The sequence below is a fragment of the Crocodylus siamensis genome, chromosome 4 (assembly GCF_052110815.1).
Source record: "Crocodylus siamensis isolate JL-2025a chromosome 4, ASM5211081v1, whole genome shotgun sequence".
In the NCBI taxonomy this organism is placed as follows: Eukaryota; Metazoa; Chordata; order Crocodylia; family Crocodylidae; genus Crocodylus; species Crocodylus siamensis.
The window spans coordinates 159,738,925-159,754,341 of NC_143398.1; the positions used below are offsets into that span (position 1 = coordinate 159,738,925).

At 45.7% G+C, this 15,417-nt stretch overlaps 1 protein-coding gene and 2 non-coding genes across 3 annotated transcripts; all 3 read left to right on the forward strand.

Annotated features, from left to right (window-relative positions):
• Positions 1–3,755: 3,755 nt before the first annotated feature.
• Positions 3,756–7,624, forward strand: SPMAP1 (sperm microtubule associated protein 1). Its single transcript, XM_090041209.1, has 3 exons — positions 3,756–3,962; positions 5,856–5,955; positions 7,324–7,624. Exons 1-3 carry the CDS (start codon positions 3,756–3,758, stop codon positions 7,479–7,481), a joined length of 465 nt encoding a protein of 154 aa, XP_089897335.1. The 3' UTR covers positions 7,482–7,624.
• Positions 7,625–13,550: 5,926 nt separating this feature from the next.
• Positions 13,551–13,622, forward strand: TRNAC-GCA (transfer RNA cysteine (anticodon GCA)). The gene has a single exon. It is a non-coding gene; the product is annotated as a tRNA-Cys (tRNA).
• A 272-nt stretch (positions 13,623–13,894) lies between these two features.
• TRNAC-GCA (transfer RNA cysteine (anticodon GCA)) lies at positions 13,895–13,966 on the forward strand. The gene has a single exon. It is a non-coding gene; the product is annotated as a tRNA-Cys (tRNA).
• The last annotated feature ends 1,451 nt before the right edge of the window (positions 13,967–15,417 follow it).

Below are 15,417 nucleotides of genomic sequence, written 5' to 3' on the forward strand. Positions count from 1 at the left end.
CTGGTGACAGCTAGGAGGAGGGCGAGTTCCTCCTGCTTCTTCCCCATACTTCGAGCATTCGTGTAGAGGCATTTGAGGCCTCCAACGGTTGTGCCCACTGACCCCCTAGTCTCAGCAATGCCCCGTCCCCCATCACTTACCTGTTTCTCCCTTTTGACCATTGGTCTGGGCTCGCTGGCTGTTGCTGGGCCTGGTAGTTCATCGTCTCCTCCACCCTCATCTTCCCCCTCCCCTGACGAGCCTAGTTTAAAGCCCGCCGAAGGAGGTTCACCAACCTGGAAGAGAACACACGCTTACCTTTAGGGGAAAGGTGGAGCCCATCCCATCCCAGCATGTCTCTCATCACGATGTGCCGGTCATGGCTGAGGAAGCCAAAGCCCGCCTCGAAGCACCATTCCTGTAGCCTCCAGTTGGTCTCCGCTATGCACATCTCGTGGCGTCTGCCTCGACCGCTCACTGGCAGGATGGAAGAGAAGACCGCCTGTGCGCCCATCTCCCTCAGCACGCCTCCCAGAGCATGGTAGTCCTCCATCAGGCGATCAGGGGCTCTCCTGGCCACATCGTTAGTACCCACATGGACAAGGACGATGGGGTAATAATCAGTGGGCTGGATGATGGACTGGAGCATCCCCTTCACATCCTGAATCTTCGCTCCGGGCAGGCAGTAGACCTCACGTGCTGAGGGATCCTGGCGACAGATGGGGCCCTCCGTATCTCTCAGGATGGAGTCACCAATCACGATGACGCGACGCTTCCTCCTCTTAGGCCTCTTGACTCCCGCCGCCCGCACAGGACATTGTGTGCGCAGAGTCTCCTCCTGGTATCTTCCACTGCTCCCTCCTCCTCCAGGGCTGCCAGGGCTGAATTGACTTGTAATTCGTCTCAACCTACAGAATAAACTGTAAAATGGCTCTCTGTGTGCATAAGGGAGTTGCACTGGTACCTGCAAATACATTCAAATTTTAAGTTTTGCCAGCATTACGTCCTAGGTGGATAATGGCTGAGACTGAGTCGTGTCTAAGTGACAGATTTTCAAGAAATGACCTGTTCCAGAATAACTTTAGCTCTGAAGTTCTATTGGATATTGCAGACAGAGGTGACCCTAGCAGTGTGTGGGGCCCTGCCCCCAGACACAAGCTGGTGGCAGATTGGGGGTGGGGGGGGGTGTTGCCAAGCAGCTGGAGATGGTGGATTCAGTGGGGGAGGCGGGGGAGCAGCCGGACATGAAGTCAGTGGCAGCGCCACTGCCCGGCTCTGCAGGGGCCCCCAAAGTGCAGGAGCCTGGGATGGTTGCCCTGATTGTAGATCACTGGCCACCAACCAGTGGATCTCAATCCACAGGTAGATCTTGGAGTTGATCTAAAGCTGTGGTGGGAGGGCTGAGTGCCCACATGCTTTCACATGTGCACCCAGTCCAGTAGGTCAGTCCATGGGGGAGGAAGGAGGTGGGGGCTAGATGGAGGCCCCCATTGGTAAGGGACAGTGGCAGAGAGGTAGGACCAGGTGTAAATTGAGTAGGGCCCCAGTTGGGTGGGACTTACGTGCTGGAGAGATGTGCCATCAAATAATTTTTTCCCCCTCTGCCTTGATCTGTGCCCTGCCTCCCTCCCCACAGACTTACCTGCTGGGGGAGATGGGGGAAGGCAGTGGTGCATGGTAGATCTTGGTTTGCTTTTAAATGCCAAAGGTGATCTACTTAAAAAGGTTGCTGTGCTGTTTTGGATGCTGTGCAATGCCAGGCCAGTTTCATAAGAAAAGCATAGTGTGAACCACAGTATCACTTGTTTGTTTGTTTGTTTGTTTTTTCTATGCAATAAGATTGTGGAAACATCCTTGTGAATTGAGGCCTTACAAGGACACAGCAAAACCCATTCCTGTTTGAGTTGTTAGGTGCAACCTATTCTACCAATTTCTCAGTGATAAAACAGCCATATGGTAGCCTAAAAATGTTTTATCTGCCAAAAGTGATGCAGCATCACAGATTTGTTATAGACTTCAATCAAAAATAGTTCAAAAAGAAAATGAAGGGCTGCACCATCCAGTGTGAAAACTTCCTGCAAAAACTGCTGGTATAAGCTCCTAAATTTGTGCTAAGAGCTGTTGTGTGGGTGCATGGTATTCCCAACCCTTTATAACCTAAATGTGAGCTCCTGTTTTAGGACTGGAAATGGGAATTGTAAATCTATTCCACTGTGAGTAGTTTTTGAACTAGTAGCCAGCTGTGTGTGGTGGGGGGTGTGCCTTGTATTGTGACAACTAATGTGGATACGTTTCTCTCAAATAATAAATGGCTTGTATTCCCGTGCCTGACTCCCTGCTGCAAAAAGCACACTTTAGGCTGGTATGGTTTAACTACAGCTACCCTGTGGGGGGTGGAGGTTATGTTGCCATAACTAAACTCAATAAAGTCATAAAAGAGGTTGCTTGCATTCCTGTTTGTGCTCAGATGAGGGTTATATTGTTCTGTGTACTAAGCTCATCTTTGTCTTCACCACAGTCTGTGTGGGAGTCCACGAGTCCTGTTGTAAAATTTAAATAGTTCCAGGTTGTGCTGAGTACATGTGTAGCTGTAAATCTATAGTTCAGATGTCTTTGAAACCAGGACTGATGAAAGGCCAGGGTTTCATCACTTCAGAGATTCAGCCCTTGTCCTATCTATTTCCTAATGCAGCTTTTTGCCCAGCCAGGTCTTGAAGTACATCTCTGATGTTTCTTTATCATTTGGGTTTCTCTAGGCTAAAACTGGCCTGAGCAGCCTCAGCTACAGCAACTGGAGCACTTCACTACTTTATGACCTGCAGGGTTTAAAGCACTTTCATAATAACCAACTGCATTGAGACAGACTTTTCCTAGTAAAAATGGTGAAGTTACCTATTTGAAGATTGTGCTATAGTTAAGACTTCTGGGTGGTTTAAAGTGTGAAACCAATTTCCAAATGAACTCTGCATCCAGTCTGGAGCAGCTAGGCTGGAGTAGCCTGCTGGTGATTCCCTGCAGACTCCGACTGTGAATCCAGTTTTTAACCAGCTGGGGCTGACTCCATCTATGAGCAGGGAGACCTCAGAGGCAACCTTGCTCTGTGCCCTAGAGAACTGTGATGCCTGGTAGATCAGCAGGGATCCTGGTTTTCTCTAATTGAACAAAACACCAATTTTCAGTTGAAAAAGTAACCCCCAAATCCACATTTTTCCATGATTAAAATGAAACACCACATATACACATATTAGTGGTGTTTCACTATGTGTGTGTGTGGTGTTTCATTTTAATCATGGAAAAATGTGGATTTGGTTTTGCCAGTATTACAATAAACTTTTGCCAGTATATACATATTACCGGTGTTTCAGTTAAATCACGGAAAATGTGGATTTATTTGGGGTTACTTTTTTTTTAAAAACCCAAGTAATGTTTCAACCGGACAAAACCAGGATCCCTGCAGATCAGTGCGCCATTCCCTCCCGCTTTGTAGCGATGCGCTCCGCCGCCCTCTCTCCCGCCCCGAGGCCGTGATTTGTGTGACTGATGGTGTGAATGGGCTCTGATCAGCCAGCTCCAGGGGGAGGCCGCTGGCAGGACAAGGGCTGCGCTCCCTTCCGCCGGCCGGCAGCAGCTGTGGCTGGGTGCTCCCCTGCCCCAGTTGTTGCCCATCCAGCGCCTCTTTGTAACGTGGGGCCGGGCTCGCACGTAACAATGCGGGCGGCAGAGGGGGCAGACGGAGCCGGGGGTGGCACGGGGGTGGCAGTGCTCCCTTGGCACAGATGGCTTCCTTGGCTCGCGGGCTCCTGCGGCGCGAGAGGGACTTCGTTCTGGACGGGGTGGCGGTGGGCAGCATCGCCGGCGGCTACACGCAGAAGCTGCCCAAGCTGTGGTCCGCTGTGCCCCCTTACAACGCCCAGCTGGACATCCACGCTGCCAATTACTTCGCATCCCCTTCTGTCAAGGCGGTGCTGCGGAAAACGGAGCAGGTAGGGGGCGAGATGCCACATCTGGGCAGGTCCAGCTGCTCCCTGCTTCCAGCCTGCAAGCAGCAAGGGCCCCTGGAGACCCTGCTGTCCCTGCGCGTCCCACGGTTGTCGGGGCTCTGTAGCTCCTTGGGGCAGGCTTGATGGCCGCAGAGCTGGCATAGACAGTGAGGGTTGGCGAGTTGGATCTTAAAAACCTCCAAGGATGTGCAGGGGGGCTGGACCTCGTGATCCGTAAGGTCCCTTCCAGCCCTTCGCGATTATGAAACTCTGAGTGTCGACAACCAATCTGAAGAAAAGCAAAACAGCCGGGGTCGCCTTTAAGCAGCAAAAAGTCTGCAGCCAAGCTTGCCCATAGCAGCATAGCAATGGGGGAGGCACAGACATGGACTCGATGATCTTTCGAGGTCCCTTCCAGCCCTAATGTCTATGCAATCTGTGAAACTGACGTCCGTCTTCAAAAGGATGCAGTTGCTAACATGTTGATTTTAAAAACTGCAGGTTTTAGTCGAGTAACAGGCATTTCTTTCCCTTATCTCCCGCTGCGTTTGGTCTTCAAAGAATAAGATGGTAATCATTCAGGTGACGGATCTGCTTTCCAGCTGCTTCCCACCCTTCCTTTGAACAGTATGGTCTTTGACAATTTAAGGATCCTTTTAATTTCGCTCCTAAATTAGGTGGACTCTGTATGAAGAGGACAAATTCTTAAAAAAAAGGTCTTGGTTCTTCACTTATCTACAGTCTTCTCTGTATTAATATTAGGACTGAAATGTGTGTGGTTTTTAATATTTGTTGGGTTGTTTTTAAAGAAATCTAGTAAGTTTTAAGAACTACTTACTGGCCAAATTTTATAACTGGACAAGATCTGTTTGCATAGATAAGTGACCTACAGCTATTGATGCTTTTTGTACCCCCACCAAAAAGTCCCTGCTACCCACTCAGTGTTGAATTTGGAATAATGAAGAATGATACTGATTTAGACTGTCTTGTTACTGATATTTCTTCTTCTCAGTTTATTAATTAAAATCTCACAGATCCTTCACAGAAATAACTATCCTTAGCCCATCTATAGATGTATCCAGGTGCTAATCCTGCAACATTTAGGTGCTGGGTTAATCTCACACAAGTGAGTGCATCATATGCATGAAAATAAGTATTTACATATTCATTTGCTTTGTGACAGATATGTGATGCTTCGCTTTTACATGTTGTGCAAGTGCCAAACATTGCTGTGCTTAATAAATAATGTAGGCTTCCATTAACATTGACTCTGGAAGCTGTATGAGAGATTTCAGACTTCTACTGTTGTCTGTGCTGGCAAGGTCCAGCATTTTTCAGAGAGCTGTACAGCTGTTAGCTTGTTAATGCACACCCTTTGTCAGTGCCAGAGAGGATTCTGGTCAGGTCAGGGAAGGAAACAATGCAGAATCTGGTGCCTTACAGATGGCAAACAAGGCAGAATGGGGGCTATCTTGATACAATTATTAAGATATTTTGCATGGCAGCTGATTCTGCAATTCTGAGGATGCAACAAAGATCTTGCTTTCTGGTGCACCTTCCTTTCTACCCTGGATGTCTGATGAAGTGCATAATCAGTGGTATAGGACTAATGTTGTCACCATAATGGGCTTGAAAATATGCAGGAGGAAAGGACTTTTTTATGATGATATATATTTTTTTCGGATCAACTATGTAGATAGGATAAAGTTAGACAAGTCTGAAGGCAGTGCTGTGCTACCATGCACTAGCAGGCATCTTCAAAGATAGACCCATTTTCTAACACCATTTCTAGATTAGCCAAAGCTGATGGGAGTTTAGCCAGCCATGTTAGGATCTACAGATGAAGTGAAACCTAGTATTGCTCTGAATGTTTGTTCTTTCTTTTGTTAACCACAGCAGTATGGTGGCACATCTAGGGATGGCTGGATAGTGGACTATTTCCACACCTATGGGCCAGGGCAGAGATACCTGAACAGGAGAAACTGGACTGGTGCAGGTAAGAGTCCCTTCCATACCTTGGCACAACTCCCTCATAGAGAATTTCTTTAGTGGAGCTAACTGCACTAGATAAAACCAGCTTTTGTATGTCCCTTTCTGCATCCAGAAATAGAACTTAGTTGTCCCAAGACCCAGTTCACTAGACCCCATTATAATGGGGGAACTGACCCCAACCCTACCTTGTCCTGGTGCCTGCAGTAGCCCATGCAAGTGGTTAACATCTACAAGGGGGCAGGGGAGAAAACTGCTCTGGTCCTCCCCACAAACTATGGTGCATGAGTTGGTGACAGGGTATGTATTGCTGTGACTGGGAGCTGTCAGAGGAAACTGCTTTATTAGAACAGCCTTCAGGCCCCTGGAAGTTCCACTGGGATCATTTTGGCTCCCACATCAGGAAGATACAGAGATATGTTAAAATTTCCTTAAACCCCATTCTTCCAACTGTGCCTTCTCTAAACTTAGGGGTGTACTTGATAGCCGTGTTGGTCTGAGATGAGAAGACATACAAAAAATTAGAACTCTTCGTTCCAAAATGATACCTTTTATTAATATGTTTTAAAACTCAGTGTCTCAACCCCCATCACTTCAGGTCAAATCAGTGTATTAAAATGTGTTCCCAGTAGCCCCTGGCTTATCCTGGTAAGTGGAACTAACTAGGTGTTAAGTACCAGTGTATATTTTGCCATTCCCTTAGTGTAAAATGCTCCTCAATTTCCATGTGTCCTGTATAATAGTCCTACTTTACTCTGGGAGCTGGGTTACCCACTAAAAAAGAGACTGTTAGTAATGAAACTCTGCAAAAAGTGGACTTCTTAGTTTGTTGTCGGTTCTCAAACACACAATAATAATAATAATGTTAAAATTCAATTTGAAGAAACTGTAATCTTAAAAAAAGATGAATCAGAAATTCAAGGGGAAAAAAACATTTTGTGTTGAATGAGGAATTCTGTTTGACCCCAAACAAAAGCTTGTTATTGATATTTGTGTAAGGCTTTTGGCTTTTACCAGGATTAGTTTTCAAGACATTTAAAAGTAATAAAAAGTAACTTAAAAGAAAAGGTCGCTTTTAAATGACAAAAAAAAAAAAATCAAAATGTTTAATTTAAAAAATGTCGCCAGAAAATAAATTGACATTTGAGATTGTGCATCTGTCTCTCGATCGCACTCTCACTTGCACAAAATCTGCCACTCCCAACATGAATTGGTAAATGTTTTGGTGTCATGGTGTCTACATTTTTTTTTTCCAAAAAAGGACATTTATTCTAATTTTCCATCCAACTCTGGCTACTGTGAGCTTCCTCCATAGTTGCTGACTGGAGGGAGTAGTTTCAAAGGGAACTGACATGGCCAACTCCCTTCTCCACAGGCCATTCTATTGAGTACGTGAGCGGCCATGATGGTTACCTGGCAGATGTCAAACCACCGAGAGGGTACAATGGACGCTTTGGCTATCGTCGTAACACCCCTGATCTGCGGAAGAAGTCATCTTGCTTTGGTGAAGTCACTATTTTCCCGCTCCACTGAGGATGTAGAAGCTGCTTTGCATATGCCCTTGATATTAGCCCCTTGGGGCACAACAGAGTTGTGGAGAGAGCTCATTAGGAGTAGAATTTTAAAATAAAATGTAGTTACTGTTTGTTCTATTTTTAACATCTGGCTGGCATGGGTCATTTATTTGTCCACAATATGATCTACGGATGGAGCATTTGGGCTCTTCTACCAACCACTCTGGACTGAGGCCGAAGGGTGCTGCATAACTAGTTAGGTCATGCCCCTCACATGTTTAAAAAATAATCAGTTTTTCTTTCTTCCTGGGCAAAATGTGATGATAGCTGACATGCTCATTGCCTCATTTCCTGTCTGTATACAAACTTAGATAGCAAATTCTCTGTACTTGTTCACAAAATTTTGTGGGTAGAGACCCAGGCAAAGGAGGCACCTAATAGTTTTATAGTAGGCAGAGGATACTAGGGCCTTTTAATTCAAGCAGGGGTGTTAAACATATAGTGTGTGGGCTGGATCTGGCCTGTACATAGATAGATACACACCATTCTTCCCAAACCTTAACCCATTTTCAAAGCCTTCCATCCATACCAAAATTCTCACCTCCACACACCCATTACAATGATCGCACCTGTACTCCTGCACACTGGTCCACATTCCTTTCCTTGTTACATTTACAATGTCCCTTGTGTTTTATCTCTAATTAGAAGCTTTAAGCCCTTGGTTCATATCACTGCCATGGTTGCTGCCACTGGTGGTTCCACTGCTGCTATGCTCATCGTTGTCACTCCACCCAGTTGACTTGTTGTCTCCTTCACTATCACTGTTCACTTCCCATAAGGGGAAACTTTGAAAAGCCTGTACCAACTATCCCTCTGCCAGGCAGGGTTGGCTGCCTCCTCTCCTACTGTTTTCTGGTGGTAGGACTAGGGCACATTCATTTTAGCTGTCTGCTACCATTTTAATGCAGTCTGCTACTTCAATTTCCATGTGCCTGTACATCAGGAGGTTCCTGGCCTGCAGAGATGCTCCATCCAGACCACTGGGCTACTAGTACATTAGGGAATTTGGGGTGTAGCTAGGGTGAAAGTGGGGCCTGCCTGGAAGGTGGGGCCTGCTCTGAAGGGTGAGTATAGGACCCCTAATTGCTTGTAGGTTTGGGCACTGATAGCAGGAGAATGAATAAGGGTTGTGCTGACACAGCCCTGCTCACCCTGTGGATGCTTGGCATGTTGCCATCACTGCCTCAAGTAGCTACTTACCCAAGCTCCTCCACTGCCAGCCCTGGAGTTACTGCCACCAGCCCCATGTCAAATTATTGCCACCACCATGCCTGGGATGGGTTCCACTGCTGCCATGAGTCCTGAGCCAAGGTTCCTATTGTTCAGATCTGTGCTGGGGTAGGTGGGGAGTTTGAAACCTCACTGAGTTAAAGGAAGGTAACATCTCTACCACTGGAGTGGTACACAATTCTTCTATGAGGGATTTATTTATTTTTTCTCTCTCTCTCTAGCACCTGCTTTTGACCAGTTTATTAAGTAGCCCTGGCAGGCTTTAGACTGAGCCATACACCAACTGGATTAATCTGGAAGCAGGTGTGGGAGCAGTACAGGAAAGATTATCAAGACTGGCCCAAAAGAGCTCTGCAATCTAGTTTAATCTAGCAGGGAGGTCTAGTTTCACTTGGGGCACCCTAGTCTCAGGCTACCTATCAGTGCACTGAGATTCAAAGGCTGAGCTCTAATATGTGTTTGGCAAAGTTGGGCAAGACTGTAATAGAGTGTGCTCTGCATTATGGGTGTTACGACCGTGTGTGTGTGTGTATGTCCGAACAAGCCCTTGGATTATGTTGATTTTATGGAAACTTTTGGGAATGGGGGATCTTCTGCTAAAGGCAGTGCTTTGCTGGAGTGAGCAACAACAACCACCTAAGACATGGTTTGAGCATGCCATGATAAAACAGCAGCAACTGATCTATACTTGTACTCCCACCTGCAAAATTCTTAGTGAAGCCATGAGTCCACTTGAACCTAGTGACCCTTCAGCATTAAGGCATGCTAATTTCTGTAGCCAAGGGAATGACATAGCTATCATCATGTCTGACCAACTTTGGATCTGTGGTCTCAATGGCCAAGAACCCATTTACAGTCGGTATGTTTTTGATGCTCTGGATTCCTATTGGATGTCTCCAGGTTTAACTTGTGAATCATGTATAGATATCTGTACACCAAACACTGCTAATATTGCATGGCATGCTTGAAAGGATCCGTTGCCCTTGTTGGAAAAAAACCTGCTTTAACTGATCTGTTATCCTGCTCCTTGTGGGGCTGAGACTGTTGATCATAAATATTATGCAGAAAAATATCTAGTGTAAGCATAGGACACGGAACCTGAAGTTCCCGGTCAACATGAAAATAAAACAGCTTTTCCTGGCAGACAGAGAAAAGGATCTGTTGCTTAGCTGGACTGGCACAAAGACCTCCTGGCAGGAGACCTGTCATGTTTTGGGTTCTGATCCTGCAGATTTTGCTTTTGGAAAAATATCTATCTATCTATATGGTTATATATATCTACACTCTGAGTATCACCCCACAAAGAAGAAAAATGTAACCTGTTACAAAAACTGCATCTGCACAGTCCGCACACCTGTACAAAGGCCCACTGGACACCCGAACCCCTTACAATATTTGCACCGCACACCACACACCCAAACTCTGGTCTCTCAAACCAGGCAACCCCTTCCTTTCATCCCCACCCCACTTGCAGGGTCACAAACTCAGTTCACTTGTCCATGTCGCTGTTGCTGCAGCTCCTGCTGGAGGGCCCACTGCTGCTGTCGCTGTCCTCAGTTTCATTTGTCTCTTCTTCTTCCTCGCTGTCACTGCCCCCTTCCCTGCTAGTGGGGAACTGGAAGATCCTGTGCCATCATGAATGACTGGTACCTCCTGAGACTGGGGGGAGGGACAATGTATGAGCACCAGCATTGGCAGCAGGGTGGCGAGTGGCGACTGCCAGCAGAAGCTGGTGGCAGTGATGGTGGTGGTGAGCTGAAACCACCTGAAGAAGCCGGTGACAGAACTGATGGCAGGAAGTGGGGTGGCGAGCGGCTATTGCCTGCAGAAGCCTGCAGTAGCAGCAGAGGCAGCGGCCAATCTCAGGGGGGAACGTGCCCCCCTGCACCCCTTTTACATGTCGCCTATGCATGCCATGTGTCTCTGTGCCTGGAGACTTTGGCCATGTTCTCTCCATCCTCTACTGATTTCTGGTAGTAGGTCTGGAGTTTGCTCAGAGCCATTTTCACATAGCCTACCATGTCTACATCCATGTGCCTGTAGATCAGGAAGTTCCTGGCTTTCCACAGGATGTTCCTGATGCAAAACACAAACTGGTTGAAATGGGCCAATGGGTTCCCCTGGTGTTTGGTGAGGTGCCCATATAGCGCTGCTTCTCTGGTTAGCCAGCTGGCACCAGTCACTGCTTCGCAGAGCTATGCTGCAGCTCCACAACAGAGCTCTGTTGGCTTTGTTAGGGCTTTGTGTGGGGCAGAGGTTCTCAACTTCATTATACTTAAGGCACTCCTTGGAAAATGCCAGCTCTTAATTTTAACAATAATAGAGCAATCCTTCTGTTGTGTTAGGTTAGAATGCTTATAACACAATGAACTCCCTTTTGAAATCTCTGGCCACATCCAAATGAGTGCAGATGTTTGGTTCCCAAGGAACAACTAGCAGCAGTACATCTTGTGCCACTGCTAGTTGTCCCCAGGAAACACCTGTGCCACACACCCTCTGGCATGTGGCAGTTTACCTCAGGCAAGGTAGGTGAGGCTGGAGCCAGCAACTGTGCTGGCCCCAACAGCCTTACCTGGGGTTCTGGGGCTGGGGAAGCTGCAGCCATGGTGCTCCTGCATCTGGGAGCCTGGCTGGCAGCTGGAGTGTAACTTCAGTTGGCCAGGCTCTGTTTTTGCATGCCACGCACTGCCTCCACATCCACTGCCCTGCTTTTTTCTGCATGGGTTTTTTTGACCCCAGGATCTCCCAGCATCAGACCCCCATGCTGCAAGGTAGCAGTGAAGAGAATGCCTGAATGTGCAGTCTGTGGTGCTCCAGATGGGTCTACAGCACCACAGATTGCAACACCGTGCCCATCTGCATTGGCATGTACACCCCCTGAGCATGGTGGTGCAGCTACTGTGAAAAGGTGCTGCCAACACTGTCGACAGGACCGCTGGGCAGCCACTGCTCATCACCCCCTGCTTGCTGCTGGCAATGTCTGTGAGTGGTCACTAATCGCCGCTGGCAGCTTCTGCAGGTGGTCGTTGACTGTTGGTCAGTGCTCGCCACTGCCCCCTCCCGCCAACAGTGCTGCAGCTACCTGTGGCAGCTCTCCACTTGCCTCCACCACACTCCCACCACCAACAGCGTCGCTGCTGCCTGTGGGAGCTCCCATGCCTCCCCAGCCTCCAAGGGCATGCGGCATTCATGCCCATCTGGACATGGCCTCTGGGTTCATCTTGAGGATCATGCATAGGCATTTGCACACCTAACAGTGCTAATATTCTACAGCACCTCTCCTCCCCCTCCCCCCCACCCTTGATTCCTGCTGTAACCAAACTTTAAAACCAGCTGCCTGGCAGTGGCAGTGGCATTTCTATTCAGGCAGTGTGGAGTGTCAGTGAATTCATGTTTTATTATTGTCTCCCTGATTCCTCTTAATCTCTCTCCACTCTACAAATTTTAACAATCTTCTCTTCTTCGTAATGGTCTTAATGTTTCACTTTTCAAACTAGCCTTTCTTCTGCAATTTGGCTTTCTGTTAACCATTCCTGGTAATGTCTGTCTTCTATTTCATAGCCCTGCAGACTGTTTTTAGCTTTAGCTAAAAATCTGAAGTGAGGTGTGGTGATATTAGCTCAGGTGTAAAAATGATTGACAGTGAAATATTGAAGGTACTGTCAAGCCACTCACGAAGGCTAGATTTGGTTTTATGAATCTGAATAAGAGATGTTACATTTACCTATAATGACTGCAGGACTATCGACTATTTTTTGCCTAGCTTGTTGTGCTTTTTTTAAAAAAAAAATATAGTCTTTAACAAATTAGTGCACATTCAAATAGTTATATTTGTGATCTTAAACTGAATAATATCTAGTTCTGGCCCCCTACCATATTTGTAAAGCTTCTGGATTTTCTTTAACTGGAGATAAATATATGTTGTATTACATGTAATGGTGTGTCACACCCTCTGGTCCCCCCTTTCCAAAATCCTAGATCTGCCTACGTATAAAGCCCTTCTTTAGTAAATGCTTCTGTTATATCTTACATTGCAGCTGTGCTCTGAGTTTTCCATCAAAGTAGGACTCTATTGTTTAAACACTTAAGCATACATAGTCTCTGCCCTCAGGAGTTTGCTATCTTAGAAGACAAGCGATATTTCAAAGAGAAGGGGAATGATAGTGTGAATTGTTTATATACTAGTTGTGACAGTCTCATGTCCCCTCTGTCTCAGCTAAATTTTACCTTAGGCAATTAGTTGCTGATATTTTATTTTGACATCCTCCACTAAACCCCCATTTAATTTCTGTCTCATATTTCCTTTCCATAATTGTACCTGTGGTTTCCTGTGCTGTATAATAGTCATTGTGTTCTGCCCCCAGAGGTGGCTGCATTTCCTGTAAATCAGGTAGCTTGCTACAGAAGAAAAAGTTCCTCTTCCTGTATTAAAAAGGAAGAGCTTGTTAGAGGCAGGTATATTTTGCTAGGTAATTATTTAATATGGCTTATGTGGTTTCAGGGTGTGCCTGCCATGAGAAAGCACCTAAGGAGGGGTGTTAACTAAAAGGCATGGGGTTAAAGCACTGTTCTGTATAAAAATTCATAGAGAGTTAGAACTATGTTATTAAGTTGGCCCAAATGACACTAATTCAAACTGCAGGAAGAAATATGTTTTTTTCTTAAATATACAATGAAAGCTAATGATTGGGTCAGGAAATGGTGCCAGGTACAAAGATACAAACTAATTACAGAGCCTAGTGGAATGTAACAGAACAAGTATCTATAATTTACCTTACCTGTAAGATTGGAAACAAGTGGGGGTATAGCTCAGGGGTAGAGCATTTGACTGCAGATCAAGAGGTCCTCGGTTCAAATCCGGGTGCCCCCTCCTTTTTCTTTAAAAAATTAAAAATACTTGCTGTTTAGGCACTTTTTAACTGTTCCCACAACATGATATCTCTTTTATTAGTTTTTAACCTGTGGCAAACAAATAGGCTACTAATGAAAAGTAGTTTAGCATTGTGGGAATTGTAAATAGAAATATGGCTATTTCATTAAATGGTATTTAATATGCCAATAAAATTTCCATGATTTTAGATGCAAAAGTAGAACAATGGTAATTGATGTGAGAAGAATCCTTTAAGAAACAGGCTGAACAGAGGGGGTATAGCTCAGTGGTAGAGCATTTGACTGCAGATCAAGAGGTCCCTAGTTCAAACCTGGGTGCCCCCTTTCAGGGCTAACTTTTTTTTAGGTGGGGTCTTAAGAGAGTATGTTAGCATTTTAAAGGTAGAGCTTTATTTTCTAGTATGACAATTGCCTTTGGCCCTTCCATTTTTGGCTGGCTTAACTTTAGGTGCCTGAAAGAAGCTTGATCTTTAAAGAGCTCTGACCACAGTATTGTTTGTTTATTTTAATCTGGGCTATTTAGGTTGCCAGCAAAATGTGTGGATTTGTTTGAACAAGCAAACAAAACCCCCCCCAGATAGATACAAGCCTTAAAATTAACAAGGTTGGTCACCCAGTTGAATCAGAATCAGCTGACTTTAAAGTTACTATTAAAGAGCATTTGAGAATGGGCTGAAATATCCAGCATGACTTTCACCCTAACAATCCAGCAGTCTTTGTTAAAAATAGATGCAGAGGTAATTTTTTACCATTGGCGTGTTGGATATCATCAGGTCTTCATGGGAATTTCTCATTATTATTATTATTATTTACTATGGGCAAGTCTACACATGCAATTAATGCAAAGCAATAAACTCTAGATCTTACTGCTCCAGAGTTTATCACTCCCAAGCACTTCATTTGAACATTCACCTGGGACCGCAGCACACTGAGCCAGGTCAGAGCAGTCCCAGCCAGCAGGGGACCCCAGAGGTCAGTCTGCAAGCCCTGGGCTGCTCAGACTCAACTCAATGTGCTGTGGAGGACTTGGTTGGGGCATAAGGATGCTCTAGTGCAGGGCTAGCTGGCAAGCAGTCTCCGCACTGAAGCAATCTTGTGCCTCAGCCAGCGTTGCTATGGAGTAAAAACTCTGCAGCAGGCTGGCACTTGTATTTATAAGTTTACTCCATCCTAATAGGGGCATATGTGTAGATTTGCATATTGCAGAGCTAATTTGTCTACTCCGCAATAAACATCTTGTGTAGACATGCCCTGTGGCTACATCTACAAGTGCCTAGGACTGCGCATTTGGTACTGCGCAGTCATTTGGTACTTGCTTTAACAAGTTATTTTTAGATGATAAATTGCTGTAGTGACAAGCTATAACAACGTAGTTTGTTGCTATGGCAACATACCATTGGTGTCACAGTTCATGCCCACCAACACTATGTCACCATAGCGATGTAACATTTTGTGTAGCTGCGCCCAGTATGTATTAAAGTAGTACCTAGAAGCCAGGGTCATGATCTCACACATATTTTATGGGACAGTCCCTGTCTCAAATAGTTACATTCTAAATAGGTAAGACAGATCAAAGGAGGGATTGCATACAAAGATGCAAAAAAATGACTTGCCAGGGCAGGAGCAGAAGTAAAAATAGAACCTGGTGGGAAGGACCATATTGATTTTTTAATTAATTTTGCCTTCTTGTATCTGCTGGCTGGAAATCACATGAAGGCTAATAAATTAATCAGTTAATAACTGTAATGTTTGTATTGGCTGCTAAGCCAAATCCC

Excerpts from the sequence above, each read along its gene's own strand:
- SPMAP1 (XM_090041209.1), top strand. The coding sequence starts at position 3,756 with ATGGCTTCCTTGGCTCGCGGGCTCCTGCGGCGCGAGAGGGACTTCGTT. Across the intron at positions 3,963-5,855 it reads TGCTGCGGAAAACGGAGCAG|CAGTATGGTGGCACATCTAG; the intron begins GTAGGGGGCGAG and ends TGTTAACCACAG. Across the intron at positions 5,956-7,323 it reads GAGAAACTGGACTGGTGCAG|GCCATTCTATTGAGTACGTG; the intron begins GTAAGAGTCCCT and ends CCTTCTCCACAG.